Consider the following 19,121-nt stretch of genomic DNA (forward strand, 5'->3'; position numbering starts at 1 on the left):
GAGCCAAAATATTGGCAACACTTTGCCCACATACATATTATTTACTCGATCGCATCAGATGAATTAGGGTTAGACGCAGTAAAGGCAGATGAACTCAGCTTTCCAGAGTTTTGATATTTTTTTATTGAAAGAATAATGAATACTGAACTGTGACCTCGTTCTACACGTCTCTCCATAAATCAATTAAAAAGTAAAATAAGTTCATGCCGCGAGAGTAAAAGATTATTATTAATCAAATTGAAATGACATTTTTGTTACAAGCGTTTAAATCAAAACGAAGAAGAAGAAGAAAAAAAGTTACAGAATCGCGAACATATATTTGAAGCGAAACAACATTTAACAAACTATGAAAAAATAGCATTTTCCTCCGAATGTAGCCAGTAAGTTGTACAATTACAATTTTTATACGAAACACACAGCACAGCATATGAATTCTTCAAAGAAATCGATTGGCATTTAACAATAAATGATGAAGCAAATTGTGTATGTGTTTTTTTTATTCATTCATTTCAATACATTTTTTTTGCATTCATCATCAAGTGAGTCTAACTGTAGAGAAGATATAATATTTTCAATGAATTCTTTTCGATGATCTTTTTTTCGAATACCTAATTTGGTTTGATATTTAAATAAGTTAAAGAGCAGACGGAGAAATGATGATACCGAGCCAAATTGGATACAATAAATATTGTCACAGATTAGCTTTGTTCGATCTCGACGATTATTTCTTCTTATTATTATTTTTTTGTTCAATTTTATTGCAAGATCCGTTTTCCGTAACCTTTTATAAAACGGTTAGCGTCTGTTATCGACAACTATGATGGGAAAAATAAGCGATTGGTTCTGGCCAGTGTTCTCTTATTATAGCAAAAAGTTTAGTTAAGCTAAACTGGTTCGATATTAAGCCGCATTTGAAACAAATGAAGTGAAACTGATTCGGTTATAAAAGGTTAATGTAGAACCAAACGGTAAGAAACATCCACTCTTTTTGCATGACAATTTAACATTTCAGCATAGTCCTTGTTGGTCTCTTTGAAGTGAAATTTAAGACGCAACCCTTAAGTCATAGCTTGAAACATAGACATTTGTATATGCTCGACGGATTACATTTAAAAGTCACTTCTACGATACTAACCTAAATTATACCAAATTAATTTTCCTTTAAAGTGGGTTTGTTAATTGTACCAGACCGCATTCATGTAAGATGTAAAGTCCTTAAGATACAAGAATAACAAAATTTAAAAAGAAATGAATTTTTATTGGTTATTTAAGAAGTGTTCGGGTCTACTCGTGTCCCGTCATTTTTCAAACACAATTTAAAAATATATGAAGCTTTTATTGAAACATTAAAATTGGTTACAAAAACGAAGTTACAAAAACTCGTTTTCATGGGCCAAAGTGCCCATTATCGAAATCTAATTTTTTGAAACAAATATGACTTAGATCTCGGGTCCCCGGTTTTCTCGCACAACAAACGACCAAGCTCATGAAGAAATCTACTTCCACTTTCGCACCATGGTCCCATCGTTTCAACGGCCACTGGAACGAAAACGAAATTCGGTTCAGTAGCCGGTGCGAAGAGATTTAAATTTAAATTAAAAAAATAAGGTATAATTTTTGCAAATCTTTGGGTATAAATTCACAACTTCTAAATTAAGAATTGATTGCATTGCTGTCCTCTCCAATAGTACCCTCTCCAGCAAATAAACTTCTTTTTGACTCTGTCAAAATACCACCTTATTCCTTTGTTTGTATAATCATACACTGTTGGCATAATTTCTAAACCCACAAAGATTAAATCACGGCAGAGTAAAATAAACCAGGCAGGAGCGGTTCATTTTCGAAACGTCAAATAAGGGACCTAATATGTACATGGGATGAAAATGAACTCAAATGAACACTGACATAAATTGAAAAATTTTATTCGCAAAATATCAAGGGCTACTAGATTATTCAGGTCCCTAGTCAAACAAGCGCTCCTGCCTGGTTAACTTTACTCTGTCGTGATTAAATGTTTTTTTTTTTGGGTTTTTATCCCAGTTGGTCGTTGTGTAACAAAAATTTGGACTGGGAAACATTCAAAAATTTCATACAATATAACAGTTGTCAGAATCTGTGCGTCTAGAAATATCGGATCCCTCATGTCTCACACTAACGAAAAATGTGATAATTCCTAATCTGTTATCGACAACGACGACCAAAATAAACGAAATTCTCTTCTTCATACGCTATTATTATAGCAAAAAAGGCATGCTCAACAAGTTAAAGTAATAGATTTGAAATTAATCGGATTGATAGATCCAATGAACTGCACTTACAATCACTAGCATGACAACGTGTTAACGCAGTAGTTTTCTTCATCCACGATGTGTTGACTAGGAAAGTTAACTCTCAACCACTTCGAGATCGTATTGAGTTGTACAGCGGATCCATTACGCAACCCTTCACTGATTCGCTTAGCAACATACAGACGTGAGTGAATACCTGATGAACTCTTCGTTTAATTTTGCATGTCGTCTGTTCAACTTTGCTGCCGCCCATGCTGACCCAACGTTACCTTCAGGAGAGTTTCGCCGAAATGTTATCGAACGATTCAACTTTTGGTTCAATTTCATCCTGCTAAATACTGTTTGCTTCTTTTGACTTGATTACTGACGACAGGTGTTTCGATTTTTTCGTTTATTCTTTTTGACGATACCATTTCGGTGATTTAATTTGATTTGATTGCTGATGATGCATTTTTCGATTTTTTCATTTATTCTATTTGACGACACCTTTTTGGTGATTCAATTTGATAATTAGGTTATTTGACCGTACCACCTTGGTGGACTTTTGATTAATATTGATATTCGTTGCTTGTTTGTGTTTCTTCTTATCTTTTTGCTTTATGATCCTTTTTCTTGCATTTAAGTGATTAATTTCTTACGCTTAATTTGATTTATTGAATTTATTTATGTTTATATTTATATCTGTGATATATATGCCTTGTACTCGGCTAGAGAATAGTAGAGAATACAATTATTATTCATTAATTCATTCATTCATTCATTCATAATCGATTGAAAACACTAAGATCAATAAAATGAAGTGATAGATCCGATAATAAAAATGCTTGCTGTCAGGTTGAAATAAAACTAAATTGGGAATGTTCAGCAAATCTATCTTTCTCAATGGTCAACATAAATTGTACTACACCCACGTTATGGAGAAATAAAGAAGTTAGTAAAATAAGAGAAATTTGTTATATAACGAGACTATGTGGTGTATGGCTGTACGACAGAACGAAATGAGAATTCCTCTTCATTTTTCATTATTACTATAATTCCAATAACAATGACTATCAGACTTACTCGTAAAACATATTTTCCAACATAAGAAATCAGACCACAGCTTGCAGAAAAAGACAGCACAATGGATTGAAGTGTACTTCCTCCTATCCGTCAATATACATTCATGTATCATGTTCCTGACTAAAGACTTGATGACCTAAAAGTTCCGAATTCAATTGATTTTATTTTTGAATTTCTTTTTTTTTTGTTATTGTCTACATTTCCGCATGCATGTTAATTGCTTGAAATCATCTAATTTATCGATTGATTGACTGGCTCGAATGTCTCTATAGCCAAATTGTAATAGACACTAACCACAAAAAAAATTGTATGATGTACCATTGTCGACAAATCGACCTCGAATTGTTCAATATGAATACATAGCCCTGAATGAATAGCATCCCAAAAAAAAACTGAGTTAAAAGAACAATAACTAAATAAATGTTTGATTTTGTCCGCCAATTATTTATTATCATTAATCATCTCTACAACCTGATCCCTCCAATATAATGATGGTTATTTCTTTGAAAGCAGCAAACGAATTGTAATTAAATCAAAAAATAAAATTACATTTAAACTTCGGCCAAAAAATCCTCATTGGCTTTAACAAGTTACTTAACTCTTTTATGAAGTTTCAGAGATTTTGATACCGGAAATTATTGATTAGTTCTGTGTTCAAGTTGTTTTGCAATGTTTTGTTGAAAACAACTTTTAACTGTTCGTAAATGTTGTTATGTTAATTGAATAAATCTGTTTGGTTTTGTGCTCATCAAACAACCATACATGATATAAGAATCTACCTATTACATCTCCCAGAGACGGAATACATAAACAAAATTTCAGAAATGAAAACGAACGGAGAAGGAATATATTGAGAAGATACAGCAAAAAAAAACACAATTGAAGTCTTCATAAATCAATACTGAAAGTCAACCACCAAGTAATAGCTTCGAGATACCTTCGATTCCAATTTTGTGTGTTCGGTTTGGAGTATGGAGAGATACATGAAAATAATAATAATAAAAAAAAACTTTGTAAATTGAATAGGTTAATTATTTTTCATAAATATAAGTTATGTGTGTTAAATATGTTGGATGGATGGTATACATCTATCTATCTATCTGCACAATTCCACAACAGTTTACCTATGCCTATCAAAAAATTTCTTAATAAGAAGGTATCTAAATAAAATAAAAATTTTTGATATTATATGTTCCCACACTCCCACTAAAAAATATATTATTATTAAAACATAGTCTCATAGATTCCACTCAAACAATATGAAAAATTACATGAACCGACAACTCGAAATAATATTCCATCAGCGAACAGACCTCAACCGAACCAATAATATTCCTGAACCACTCTCTTTCTCTATTTGCACTATTTGCACGGTAATATTATTCGAAAAACCATATTGTATGCTGGAAACGATTTTCATGTAACATCTAGCATCCCATGTTACCATATTGCGGAACAATTATGATGATGCCGTGTGTATTATATCCAACACATTGCCGATGTAGCAAGCAATGTATATACAGCACAGCACCATATCCATTCTTTTTTTTCTATATTATGAGCATCACAATAATGTTCTCCTACGAACTCTCGGTTTTGTCGTGTCTTCGTGTTTTGCTGATGACCCCATCTTCAAATTGCAATCTCTTCTTAGATCAAGTAAGTAACAACCTTACTCTTCCTTTCATTTTCATTTATAATTTTTATGTGAATTGAAGTCTTACTCTATAAGTTTTATACGAAACGCGATTTTAATTTTTCAGTTGGAAAAGGTGTTTTATATATGCAGTGCGTTTGTTTATCACATTGTGGTTTGAATTCAAGAAGTGCGCTGTTGCATAAGTTTATTTGTGTCAAGTGTTGAAAAAGTAACGGAAATTTTTGTTTCGTGTGTTTTTGCTAAAATAAATTTAGGAGAAAAAAATAAATAAAGGATTAACATGGGAAGCTACAGGATTATCCTCTATCTTTGTCGTAAGTTTTTCACCAGACTTTAATGTGGATGCTAACTTTATTGGGGAACGAATGATGTGTGTTTTATACCGAATAATGAAAGGAAAAGTTGCAGTTCATATCCTTGCTAATAAAATTTTTGATTCGTTTTTCATTCAATTGAATTTGAATTCAACTCACAAATTTAACTCAAAGGAATACAGATGGTTGTGTAATTGTTATTTATGACCTTTTAAGTCATTTTAGATTTCTCATCTTTGAATTATATCTGAATGTGAAGTGAATTAATGGTTATGTAAGTTTAACGATGGGAGAATATTGTGTTGATCCCAGCAAAATGATTCGGTGGAATTTCTGTCGTTTTTTTTTCTGTCTTCTGCATATGGTTTTCTACAATTTGCAGATGAAAAAAAGTGCTCAGCAAAAACTACAAATTACCGGGATAAATGAAATGTATTCTTCACATTTTGTCGCTGCATCTCTGCATCTTTTAAATGTTGCGACCGGATTAACATGAGAAATGAATGAACTTTTAAAACACAGAGCATAACATTTAACTGAATAAGATCTTTTGTTTGTTACATCAGATAGATATCTTATTCGCAATTATTTGATTTGATAAGATTTAAATAGAAGAATCGGTTTCAAAACCGCTGCCATTTGGTGTCTGAGTACAAGTAAAAAATTAAAAGAATTGATTGCGTTCTGCACAATGTTTTTACATGTAAATGACGCTTTGCTGAGCAAAGTCTTCTAATAAAAGCTGTGCATTTACACTACTTAATCACGTAAAGCACAGTAAGGACGAACTTCAAAATTTTTAAACGAGAGGAAATATCTACATAATTACCTAAAAAATGGAAGTACGGGCGTAATGTACTATATTAATCGGCGACTATTGATGACAGCCACATGCATCTTAAATACCTGTACAGATGGCGAGACTGAAATTATTTCTTTCGGGAATGTCTGAAATCATGTTATATCCACGCTCTCACATAAACAAACATCGGCCGATCATTCCTATTCATATTGAAATCAGAGATCATCAATCAACAAGCTACCAGATCTCTTAGACTTCATTGAAAGTTAATTTACAGTCTGTTTGTATACTGTCTGCTGTTAACCCTAATTTTCAATTTCCCATACGAAAAGCTACTTAATGATTGGTCTATCCTTTTCTCATTAGGCTACATAGTAGTTTTTTCTTTCAAAATGAATGGAGTCTTCTTATATCCCAGCATTCGTTAGTGATTCGCTACACGCTGATATAATTAGATATTCCATGTATTGGTACACTGTCAGACGTCGAAAAGCCTCCAAATTTTCACACATTTAAGTCTTAACTGTTCTAACACCCTCAACTTTCAAATATTTACTTGGAGCAGCTGCATCTCTTTGCCCCAAATGAAGGCGCACTAGTCAACAAAAAAAACTTTGAATCAGTCTCCTATTTTGTTGTGTATCTGCTGCCTCATGGCAGAGTACGGCCGAATTCGAACTTTTTTCTATACCCCTAATAACTACCAGTCATTCTTTATCGACAACAAGGACACAAACAAGGAATATGAGTTCCGGCTAGTGTTTCTATAGCAAAATGTATGTTAAAACTTATGAAATAAATGATTTTTCATCAAATCCTAGGCGATACCTTAAATGAACGAGATTACAGATTCAGTGCCTTTGTTTGTAAAAGTTTAAACCATTCTCACTTTGACTGGACACAAGTTCAGCATTTATTCGTTGAGATTTCTTTCTGAAAAGATAGATCGCCTATATGCTAATGAATGGGCAGCATTTTTTGCCCAGTCCAATTGAATTAAAACAACAAACTGTTACAAAGTTCTGACATTTCCCACTCAAATCGATGTTTTAACAAAACAAACTTTGATGCCAATTTCAGAAAAGTAAATAATGTGGCCCCAAAAAATAATGATTTCAGTAAGATGAACGAGACACTTGAGTCTGTCGCCGAAGGATACTTTCAAATATTTTCACAGAAACCTCTTACTCGGTATACGTTATGCAAAATCGCTCAAAGTTTTCTGCAAAATGTTTCATCTCAATGGTTGAGTGTCTGTCTAATGACGAAACATGTAAAATGTTCTTTGAAATAGTTTGCCTACAGACTGGTAAATATGACATCAATTTCTGATGAAAAAAGTTCGCACGTGAATGGATCACGTTTCAGTTAAAATTTTATATTATAAAGAAGCTGTGAACTGCGTACATGTCTGCCTAACAAGTTTATTTCTGATATACAAGACTATGGTAAACGTTTCACAGACTGTTCGTATCAATTATGTTTCTTGAATATTGTAATGAAGCATTTTCAACAGATTGAAATAAAGTCCTGCACTTCATTAGTTTGTCATCGGTAACGCTAACAGATGATTTACTAATTTACTATAAAGAAAGCTTTAGTTCAGTAATCCTACATCTTCTTAAATCTACAGCTTCTGTTGGAGGGTCTATTACTTACATCGATCAAAGTATTTTTAATCTGTTGATTTCAAATCTTGTACTTCAGTTTTTTTTAACATGAGTTTTACTCTATAAAGGACCACATTACTTTGACCTTATCATTATTTTTGTCGTCGTTATCAATAACAGATCAATAGCCGTATGTAACAGGTTAAGAAATCAATCTTGTCAAAGCGCGGTCTTCAACACTATCTTCCGTTTTACCATAGCACCATGACAGAGTAAAGTTAACCAGGCAGGAGCGCTGATTTGACTAGGGACTTGAATAATCTAGTAGCCCTATATTTTTGCGAACAAAATTTTTCGATTTATGTCAGTGTTCATTTGAGTTCATAATCAGTGTATTAGGTCCCTTATTTGACGTTTCGAAAATGAACCGCTCCTGCCTGGTTTATTCTGCCATGATAGCACTCTCGCTTCTTGAGAGTGCTATGGTTTTACCTTCTAATGTAAAATTGAACTCTAATCGGTTTCGTCAGTGAATTGGTAGCAAACTTCCTGTTGACGAGAGGATTAGAGAAAAGCGAAGGGATTTCTTACTTCGTGTACAGATGATCTCCATTCTTGAACGTTCATATTATGAAATTCAATGAAAACAAAACAACGCGAAATGATGAACGACAACAGGAATTCAGAAGAATCCATCATAAGATTTTGATAAAAATCAATTTGCTAATTTCATTCGCTTTTTACCTGTGTGTTATGTATCTTATTTCCTTTCGTACATCATTTCACGTAATATGAAATATTTGTAATTGCTGTGTGCTGTTTCTTTTCTTTTTGCTTCGGCGAAGATCAGATAAAAATTGCCGAATCGAATTGTAGCCACTTTTTCAGACCTTTTTTCGATGTTTTTGTTTTTCTTTTTTCAATTTACGTTTTTTTTATCGAAATTGTAACGTAAGCCCTATAATAACACGTTATATCCACGAAATGTGTATACAAGCCATCTTCGGTTATTCATCCGCAAAATCAATAAAAGGTATAGGCACACAAAATAACACTATCACTTTAACATTTTGAACCTGATGTGCTTTTCAATTGATAAATTAACCGAAAAAAAAATGGAAAGAAAAGACCGCGCTGCTTCTTCATAATATTCTTCTTCAATCATATTTTTACCATCATATTTAACACTGTCGTTTCACAATGTGACTGAAATAAAATAGAGAATATTATATAAGCGCCGCATCGTTTTACAGACGATTAAGTTACATTAACGGCAAAAGATTAATGACTCATGCCAATTTTTAAGTTATTTATAATAAAAAATGGTTTTTTAACTGCCCGTCATAATTTGTTGTTGGAATTTCTTCCCTTGATATGTTTGACTTACCGGAACGTTTAATATGTAATATGGAAACAGTATCTTTGCCATTCGAAGTTTGCTTTTTGTTTTTGTACTGCCTGCAACACTTTTTTCTTCTCGAATTTACTTACAAAAAAGTCATTAAATAATTGTGTTTAATGCTACAAAAAAAGAGGTTTATATGGCAGCGTTACAAACGTGGGATAAAAATTATTATTTATCATATTTAACCATTCGGTAGTCACTAAAAATTCATAAAGGTGAGTTACAATAAAAAAAAAACTTCTTTTTTATTAATTACACCGTCACCGTATCATCTCAAATGATCACCTGCGAATTATCTGTATAATATTTTCGTGTATGCTGCTTTTAGTTTACATGTAACGTATTTAGCTCTCTCGTCTATGAACATTGTTGTTAGTTGTTGTGCATACAGAAAAATATATAAATACAAAAATTGTATTAAAAAAAACCATGAATGATGAATAACATGAGCAATACAGCATCTAAACAATTATGTATATGAGAATTTATTTTGATTTCAGCCTATAACGTACACACAAGATGGAATATTTTGTATATCTGTTTTGTGCAATATTCAGTTCACTCGATTTAACTCGGAGTGTTACTTTTTTTCACAGCATATTACTAGTCAAATTACAATGTGTTGTATACACAACTCAACATTTTATATATTGGCTTTTCAATATTAGATTTTTAAGATAATTTACAATGGATTTTACATTTTTCGATGCAGTTTGTTTGTAATTGGGACATGAACTTGAACATTTTTACATTTTTTTTTGATGTTATGTGTTTCTTTCGGTACTTTTTAATTAATAGTCCATGTAATTGGCATTTCAACATTTTAATTAACAAAAATCTTTTACAAAATCATTATCTATTATGTACTACGAATATATGCATGCATCCTCCTGACCTAGGATGGATAAAGTAATTATTTCTGCTGGCTCCGAAATACTTTCCAGTTCTTTCATTTTTTTTTTATTATTAGTTTTGGACCAGGGTTACGAAAAAAAAATCTGATTAGATTTCGTAAATTAGCTATAATGCGTTATAGCGCGCAACATTTTCAATGGCTTACCTATGAGAACTGCTAAATCATCTGATCGCAGACAAAAAAAATATATAAAGAGATGGGCCTCTGGCTATCGATCTCCTAAATAATTTGCTTGATAGTCTACGGTCCATTTTCTTTGAAAATCGGCTAAAATACCAATTTTATTTCGCATTTTCCGAGTTGGTATTTATTTCGATTGCAAAACTCTCAAGGTCGTTATGATGTTATAAACTATCGAAAATCAATGTATAGAAGTTGTACCAGTTGTACACTGTTTTCAAGCAGCAGAAGCAGGTCACATTAACTTAGAACATATTATTTATTGTTGCTGATTCAGTATACAATCGCTAAACCGAACTGGTGTGCATACGTTATTTTGCACCAGCTGGTCACATACAATTCCAAATGGGACCAGCTGGTGCAAAATAACGTATGCACATCAGTTCGGTTTGGCGATTGTACTTTTGATTTTTTTTTTGTTAAAAGTGAACGTCTTATTTTTTTAATTTTTCAAAAAGTCCTTTACGATTCATGATGACCTTATACTTATATCAAAATAAAGAGGGATTCTTTTGAAAAACAGCCGGCCGAAATCGGACACATTTTCTAGTGGATTTTTTGATATGTGCCTAGATAGATAGGATGTCTCTAGAAGCCAAAACCACTTTCAAAAAAATTCGTCCTAGCTGGTGAGAGGTGACCAATTTCTCGTAGGCCACGAAACGTACAAAGTCGTGTGGGGTGTCATTAGAAAGGTAATTGCATGTTCTTTCGGGGCAGATTGGGTCTTGTTGGGTTTAAAATTCATCCACACTGAGTTATGAACAGTTGACAGAATGGGTAAAAAATGGATAATTTCGGCGAACTTCTAACGGTTCCCATGCATCCGAACAGAAAAAAAGACTGTTTTCCCCATATGATACTGGTCTTAGCTTTCCAATAATACCAAACATGCATGGGTACACTACTATTCGATGAATGTGGTTTTGGAATGAAAATTTGATGCTCAGTATCGCTACTCAAAGAATTTCATGCAAGTGCAATTTTTGATGAAAAATATTTTTTGCAGCAATGTTAGCTGCTAGTTCACTTTTTCGAAGTTAGTGTATCTAGAACAATGCGAAGCAACGTATTTCTGCTTGAAAAGGCCCTGAAACTTAATTTACGTAACCTTAGGGTTTTCAATGCCAACGAGTGATGTCAGTAAATTTATATTTCAATTATCGCAATATCGCCTTAAGAGCGCTCACCCCTTGGCAATTTTCTAGCCTACATTTGTGCGCAAAAATATTCGTTTTTTGATGATTTCTCTGAACAAGATCTTTTTTAGCCCCGTACGAAGTACGAAGGGGCTTATAGGATTACGATGCCGTGTGTAATTGATGGAATTCGAAGCAGACGGTAAGGGCAAAGTGTTTGCCTATGTTCGTAGATGACGAATCCACAATAAAAATTTGGGCCGTCTGTCCGTCTGTCTGTCACGTCGACGAAAAAAAAGTTTATGGAAATTGGATGACCGACTCGTGAGTTAGACTCCTTGGTGTGAACTAGGTACAGGGCGGCAACCCGTTTTTGCTTGAACGTTGGCCAAATTTGAACGGATTTAGATAGATTTTGCTTTATTAGATAGGTATTGACCGTACCAATCAGGGAAAAATAAGTTCATGAAATTCGGTTCACCGGAGCGTGAGCTATTTCTCTTGGAGTGAGCTTATATGAGGCTACTCGGCCGTAGAGTGAAGGTGGTGTTTTTTGTTAATATCTCGAGTAAAATTTGACCAAATTTCATGAATTTTTTTTTGTTTGAAAGGTACTAACGAATGTAAAGCAGCCGTACTACTTTCCACCTCCTAACAAAATGGCCGTCGGCCGCCATTTTGGATTTTTGTAAAAACAATATAAATCGGTGAAAATAATTCTTACAAAGTTATTGATCAGTGGGAAGTGACTGGTTATGTGTGTGTGGTGTTTCAAGGATCCCAAATATGGATATCTGTATATAAATATATATAGTATATTGAGCTATATAACGGTATAGATATTTATTTTGAGCTATATACTAGCATATTTATCAGTAAATTGTTTATTTATAGGTAAATATAGGTTAATATAGGACTGAGGAAATTGTAGGTCAATTTGAAATTTGTGTTACGTTTGAAAGGAACATCGTACGGGGCTTCGTAATTGCCCTATACGCAATTTTTAAGACGTACAAGTTTCATAAGAATTTTACTTTACTGACGTTTACGGGAAGAGTAGGCCTACGGACGAACTAGGGTCACGTGCGCAATAGATGTACGGGTTCGTACGGGGCTCAGTCGCAGCAAACGCTCCGACTGTTCTGACGGCTCGTTTGATAAAGTAAAACCACCGTCCAACGCTAAAAAACCTTAGAGAGGCGAATTTCTGAGAGAAAATATAGATTCAATATTCAATATTCCGAAGGTACAAAACTTTATTTTACCTGGAAAACACACTAATTCAGGGGAGGTGTTCTGTTAAGCAGAAAAAATCAAGTTCCAACGAATACACCAGAACAAACAAACAGAGCATAATTGCTCTTCCCTTTCCCATGGATCGCGTGAAGCGAAAGTGGAGATGAAATGCCATCTAATTGTTTTGTACCTTCGGAATATTGATTGAGTATCCAGGAATGGCCTAGTGGATATTGATGATGTAAAAAACAATCACAAATTTCCTCTCTAAGGTTTTTATGCGTTGTACGGTAGGATAGAGCGGCGTTTTTGTGTTTAGGAGTGGATCTAAAATCCGTCTTTTTTAGAGTGTGAATTATTTGAATGACCCCTCATGAAAGATGAAATGATTTCTTTAAATCTCTTGAAAATTTGCGAAATATCCTTTGACGTCGTCATTGAAATTTATTGCTCTGACGACACGAGAAACGACGACTTTCTGAAGAAACGAGTAGCCATGAGTAGTCGCCGAGTCAACAAGAACTCACCTTTTCTTCAAGAAATCGCCGTTTTTTAACATTCTGTAGAAGAGAATATTCCTTGTACGAAATGTTAAAAAGGCGAGAAGAAATGACGACTTCCTGAAGAAGAAATGACGACTTCCTGAAGAAAAAATGAGATCATGAACAATCGTCGACTACTCTCCTTTTTTTCAGGAACTCGCTGTTTCTTCTGAACGTCGTCGTTTCTCATGTCGTCGATTTTTCAGTGCAATTTTAAATTCGAAGATACATTATCTCATCTCACCATGAACTATCATCAATCATTGACAGATCATTGTTTCAATCTAATCAAAAACGAAATTTTAATCAAAAAATATTCATTTCCAATTAATAACTATAGTTGGTCTGATGCTAATAAAACTAACAGAACGATGCGAGTGTTTCAAATTAAAACGAAACGGACGCAACGCTAAATTTTTTCGGATTGAATCGTTTGTAACCGGAATTTTCCAACCACTCTTTCGTTTCCTTATGTTCAGCGTGTTTCCGATCGCTCAACGCGGCCAAAATGTCTCTGTATGCATCCGGACCACCACTACAATCCTCCGGAGGACATGCATTTTTACCTGAAACGATTGGAAATTACAGTTGACGTTTTGTTTACTTAAAAAATCAGTCTTACCATCAATGCATTTCGGATAGAACTTCTTATCCGGCTGTTTCATGTCTACGAACGTGATTTCATGCAACCATCCATCGCTTCCATAGTCCATAGTGATTGTTCTTTTCGCAGGGTCTGTGTTGCAAAATATGCTCGAGATTATTATGTTCCGTGCAATATCCTTTTTGGCTTTTTCTAAACGAATAACAAGATGATGTATAACTACACTGCGGGATTCAATAAACGAATTTCTTTTACTTTGTTCGTGCTCCTTTTGTTCGTCCTCTTCCATAAAGTTGTAGGGATCGTATCCTTCAATAAACGTTCCGTCATGGTCGAAGAAGTGAAAGTAACGTGGAATCCAGCCAATAGCCCGTGCAGCTACTCTGCCCAATTGTTCCAGCGTAAAATTTGACGGAACTGAGACAGTTCGCCAAACTTCGGGCTCCGTATCAATGAGCGTGACTTTCAGATCGAACAGAAGAACACCTTTCTGCACACGTCTAGGCGCGATATATTTGTGCGCTTCACTTTCGTGGATCCACATTGTTAAATTGTCAATCAACTCTTATTCGTCAGGACAGTGAATGAGAGATCGACTTTTCGCAATGATGCTTGACGCAAGAATGAGCTGTTGGTACGCATACTTTGATTTGGCTGAACAAATACGCAAAAAACATACACTCAACCTATTCAACTCAGCTAAATGCGCATCCTATTTGTATGCATTAGAGGAATAATTGTTGTCTATTCATTTATGGGCTTGAGTTTATGTTGAAATTACGCAATACGCAATGTGTAAACGAGAGGATAAGTCTATTATTTAGTTATTTTTTTATCGAAAGGGTTCAGGTTGGAATGGTTATTTGTTTACCAAGGGGAGAAAATAGGAAATTTCAACAAGAGCGAAAGTTTAATATTTCTTCCCAAGGTGAACACATAATTTTACATGCTATGCTGCATGCGTCGAAAACCGTACTTTTCATGTTTCAAGCACTTCTTTCGAAGCCCTCAGCATGTAAAATCCATTACATAACTCGGGACAAACATGAAAAGTCTCATTTTCGTGTGTTTATTGACCTCGGCTTCGCCTCAGATCAACAAAACTCACACGAAAACTCTACTTTTCATCTTTTAATCCCTAGCTATGTAAAATACTACTACATGCTACATGCGTCGAAAACAGTGTTTTAAGCACAACTTTCATCGCCCCACCAGGTAATATTGATTACATACCTGCTACAATATATTGAGCATTTTAAGCTTCTGTACATAAAACGAACGAGCGTAGCGAGAGAAAAAACTATTGTTCGCCCCATGGGAAAAAACAAGAGTTAAGAAAATAAAAATTTTCACATCTGAACTGTTAATCACAGAGAGCGTCAACCAAATGCCATCTTCTCACCGCATTTGAGTGTTGAAAATAAGGTTGTTGCAAAAACCAAGGCTGTAAACTTTGGGGAGGTCACGCATATCGTCATTTTAGTGCCATTTAGTGATAGTAGCGTGACCGTCCTTGGCGAAATATTTTTTTAATATTTCAATGAATGCAACTTCAAATTCAATAAAATTCGAATGCGTTTATCTTCTTTCAGTTATGGGGATGATGTCCATTTGTTCTGCTCTGCTTGCAAAACCATTTCCACGATACAGCCTACACAATATGCCGCAGACGGGTTTTACCTGTCGTGATAAAATTCTTGGTGGATACTATGCAGATTCGGAAACTCAATGTCAAATGTTCCATGTTTGCGTTAAAGTGGCTGGTGTTGGTGTAAGTTAACATTCAGCATTTAAAACACAAAAGCAGCCAAAAATGAACGATATTTCAATCCAACCATTAAGGTCCAAGATTTCCGATTCCTCTGTCCCAATGGCACAGCTTTTGATCAAGAAGCCCAAACTTGTGCCGATTGGGGAGATGTCGACTGTGACCAGGCTACCCTATTTTATGGCAGCGATAACTTTGATCTGTACAGAATTGGTTCGGGATTCGAGAGTAAGAAAGCGCCTGCTGAAGATGACGAGGATACATTCCATCTGCAACGTGCCGAATCAAGTAAACTATTCTTGTCTTGTCTCAATGAAACTGTGTGGTTGATTGATTGTTTTTCAGACGATCTGCGTGGTATCAAGTCAACGGCAGTTTCTGGCATATACCAGAATCGGCACTTCAGTGAACCAACAACACAATCTATTTCACAGCCATCATTGCGAAATGACTACACCAAATTGAATCCAGTTAGCTTTTACCAAAGCACCACAACCTCAACAACAACGAAAAGTCCACCAACCAAACCATTCGTGAAGCCAGTTAACGTAGCAGCAAAGATTGAAGATTATTCCCTAAACACAAATCCCCAGAAAGATTCGAACATTGGTAAGTACAGTACAGTATAGCGACACCAGTGCAATAGTCGCCTAACTGCTGACCTAAAAAATATTACTTTCTCATCAGATAACGACACCGATGAAATCTTCAAAGCATCGCACAGTTCCAATTTCTTTAACAATCGAAACGGAAAGGACGAGGGATTCGACGATGTAATTGTTCGAGCCAAACCCGCATCACCTCAACCAAATCGCAGACACCGCGGACGAAAGGTGTTCAAGAATTCGGAAGCAGGCAGTCGAAGTTCTACCTTCGAAAGTACATCAGCCACCACTCCATCCCATCATCGATCATCAACGTCGAATGCAATTCACAGAGAAAGGAAGCCATTCCAAAGTCGAAACGATTTCGGTGCAACAGCGCAACGGGGAGATAACTTCCGTCAGATTACAAACGGAACACCGACTACACGGGCTCCAATTTCCACGACGAAAGCGGAACCATTGACTGAATCGATCAGAATTCAAAACAACAATGCACCGAATGTGAACAACAATTATAATTTCGATAGATTCTCTACTCATCGTACGACCAGCGGCCAGTACACTAACCGAGTTAGTGATAAACCAGCATTTAATGTCGGCCAAACCAGTAGAGTGCAAACTATTCAACGAAATGAATTCGACAACGGTCGTCAAAATAATTTCAACTCACAGGCCAGTACCAACAATCAAAACAATCATACTGCACCGAACAGCAACAACAATTTTCAAACTCAGCCCACAAGACCCACAACTTATGTCACGATCAGGCCAGTAGCCAAATCAAATCAGGAGAACGAAAAGAGAATCGAAACCGATTTGAACAACGCAAAGAATTACTACAACGCTGGAACATTGTTGCAAAACAGTACCGGCGGAAAAGACACTTCAAATACTTTTACCACTAAGTCACATGACGTGCAGTCCCCGAAACAAGATTACTTCCAAGGTAACAGGAACTTCGATCGATTTAGCACGGGCCAGTACTATGATCCTTACTTCTCCAAACAACAATCGTCAACACAAACTCCAACAACTGCAATACAACAGAACGATGCCCAATATAACAAGCAAAATTTCAATCAGCAGTCCAACTTCAATCAGCAACAGAATTTCAATCAGCAGTCCAATTTCAATCAGCAACCGAATTTCAACCAGAAGCCGAACTTTAATCAACAACCTAACTTTAACAATCCACAACCTAACTACAACAATCAGCAACCAAACTTCAACAATCAGCAACCAAACTTCAACAATCAACAACCGAACTTCAACCAGCAGAATGGTTTTTTCAACAATCAACCGAATTTCAACAAATTTCCCCTAGCAGATGTAAAGCCAACCACTTATAGTCCCCAACATAATGGTGTACCAAACAAATCGCAGGTTATTAATTCCACTCCCCGTGGATTTTCATTACCGTCGACAACAGCGAAGACCGAAACATTCAATGAGAAAAATTACGAAACTCAGTTCGCAGAAACGCAGACACCCACGTCGCCTAAGCGATTTTCAACTCTAGTACCCAAAAATTTGTATCCAACCACATTCAAACCTACAACATACAAGTCATTATCGGAATCACCAATCGCTTCGTCCAACCAATTCGACAACAACAATCAATTTTATTCGAAACAGTCCACCGCTCCGTACTACAACAGTCCAAGCAAAGTAACATATCCATCAACTACCACCACAACTTCTACCACAACAACAGTAAATCCATTAATTGCAACTGAAAATATAGAGGACGACGGCCAGTATCATCCAGAACTCTACGAACAAGACTTGCCCAAGTACAAACTAAAGCAAAAGAAAGTGGAAAATCAGTTTAAAGTCACTCAATCTGACAATGGTTTCCGAAGCAATCACTACCAGAATAGACAGTCAAATCAGCATCAAAGTTCATTCGTCCAGCACGAAGAGGACGAGTTCCTTCAAACCGCTCATTCACAAAATATTGCTGCCAGTGGTAACGAGCTAAGAGCAAAAAATTTACAGAAATCCGATGTCAAACACACATTCAATCCAGTCGTTCAAACAAGGCCGAGTCCCACACCATCTGCATCGACCAAGAAGTCAACACCATCCGACAAAGATGCGAGTTACGATTACGCGTATTACGATACACTCAATGATGAACCGAGTGAATATTCGGAGTACGGTCTGAAGGAGTTTAAGAAAACTTCAGCCAAAAAATACTAAATGCATTAATCGGTGGGTGGAATTCATTGAAGGTCTGTACACAGATGAAAAATTCTTTAAATGGAATGTTGTTCTACAAGTTGGAAAATGATTGGAAAAACTGTCTGAATTATGCCATCGAATTTTCAAAAATCGGACGTCGTTCGAACTTCAAGAGCCTTTAAGAAACACTGCTTTGTATGTTAGACAGCAGTGTAGTTGATGGCGCAGTTTCAGTTGACTTTTTCAATAATTTTTCTTCATATGGAACGAAATCCTTACTAACGAGCATTTTTCATGATCTGTGTACGTGTTTTGAGCAAAATAACTTCATTTTATCCTAAGAATTAGCCGAATTTTTCGACAGCAATATACCTTGTAAGGTTAATTTATCAGTTCATGATTATATACTCTCTTCCCCATATTGAGCTAAAGCTTATGAAGAAAAGTTTAATAATTGTAATTTTGGTTTTCGTCATTTTTATTTTATTAAATTAATATAATAGCGAGCTGTACATATTTTTTAAGTGTGAAAATAAATAATTTCTGGATTTTTTTTAAATTTTTTTTTTGTAATGTAAACTTTCCCAACCTGATCCCTTGAAGCTGTCGGCTATTTTACATAGATAGGACGAAATTTGAATAAATGAATGGCAAACAGCAGTTGCTACACAAATGACCGGTTGAATCTTAAAATAAACGAAGTAAAAGATTTTGTAGCAAAAAAGGAACGTTCAATAAAATAACGTAACAGATGTAATTATCGTGGTTCGTTTAACATTTCTGAAAGGTTGAGTACATAAAAGTAA

The 19,121-nt window shown here is 35.2% G+C and overlaps 2 protein-coding genes across 3 annotated transcripts; one reads left to right on the forward strand and one right to left on the reverse strand.

The window, feature by feature from the left end:
• The first annotated feature begins 5,075 nt into the window (after positions 1–5,075).
• LOC119068377 (putative uncharacterized protein DDB_G0282133) lies at positions 5,076–18,856 on the forward strand. Of its 2 annotated transcripts, XR_005086145.1 has the most exons (6): positions 5,076–5,324; positions 15,351–15,529; positions 15,601–15,814; positions 15,872–16,135; positions 16,214–18,435; positions 18,520–18,856. XR_005086145.1 is itself a non-coding variant. In XM_037171946.1 (5 exons), the coding sequence occupies exons 1-5, from the start codon at positions 5,291–5,293 to the stop codon at positions 18,331–18,333; spliced, it is 2,811 nt and encodes a 936-aa protein (XP_037027841.1). In that variant the 5' UTR covers positions 5,076–5,290; the 3' UTR covers positions 18,334–18,856. The 2 variants fall into 2 exon arrangements, 1 of the variants encoding a protein (XP_037027841.1); XM_037171946.1 differs by having other exon boundaries at positions 16,214–18,856.
• On the reverse strand, positions 6,482–14,396 carry LOC119068378. Its single transcript, XM_037171947.1, has 5 exons — positions 14,014–14,396; positions 13,777–13,950; positions 13,490–13,720; positions 13,293–13,296; positions 6,482–6,493 (listed from the first exon to the last, which is right to left on the reverse strand). The coding sequence occupies exons 1-3, from the start codon at positions 14,300–14,302 to the stop codon at positions 13,542–13,544; spliced, it is 642 nt and encodes a 213-aa protein (XP_037027842.1). The 5' UTR covers positions 14,303–14,396; the 3' UTR covers positions 6,482–6,493; positions 13,293–13,296; positions 13,490–13,541.
• Positions 18,857–19,121: the final 265 nt, after the last annotated feature.

The sequence above is a fragment of the Bradysia coprophila genome, assembly GCF_014529535.1.
Source record: "Bradysia coprophila strain Holo2 chromosome X unlocalized genomic scaffold, BU_Bcop_v1 contig_173, whole genome shotgun sequence".
Classification (NCBI taxonomy): Eukaryota; Metazoa; Arthropoda; class Insecta; order Diptera; family Sciaridae; genus Bradysia; species Bradysia coprophila.

Coding starts and splice junctions, on each gene's coding strand:
- LOC119068377 (XM_037171946.1), top strand. CDS start 5,291: ATGGGAAGCTACAGGATTATCCTCTATCTTTGTC. Junction 5,325..15,350: donor GATTATCCTCTATCTTTGTC/GTAAGTTTTTCA, acceptor ATCTTCTTTCAG/TTATGGGGATGATGTCCATT. Junction 15,815..15,871: donor TCTGCAACGTGCCGAATCAA/GTAAACTATTCT, acceptor ATTGTTTTTCAG/ACGATCTGCGTGGTATCAAG.
- LOC119068378 (XM_037171947.1), bottom strand. CDS start 14,302: ATGTGGATCCACGAAAGTGAAGCGCACAAATATATCGCGCCTAGACGT. Junction 13,951..14,013: donor ACAAAAGGAGCACGAACAAA/GTAAAAGAAATT, acceptor TTATTCGTTTAG/AAAAAGCCAAAAAGGATATT. Junction 13,721..13,776: donor CTATCCGAAATGCATTGATG/GTAAGACTGATT, acceptor CAATCGTTTCAG/GTAAAAATGCATGTCCTCCG.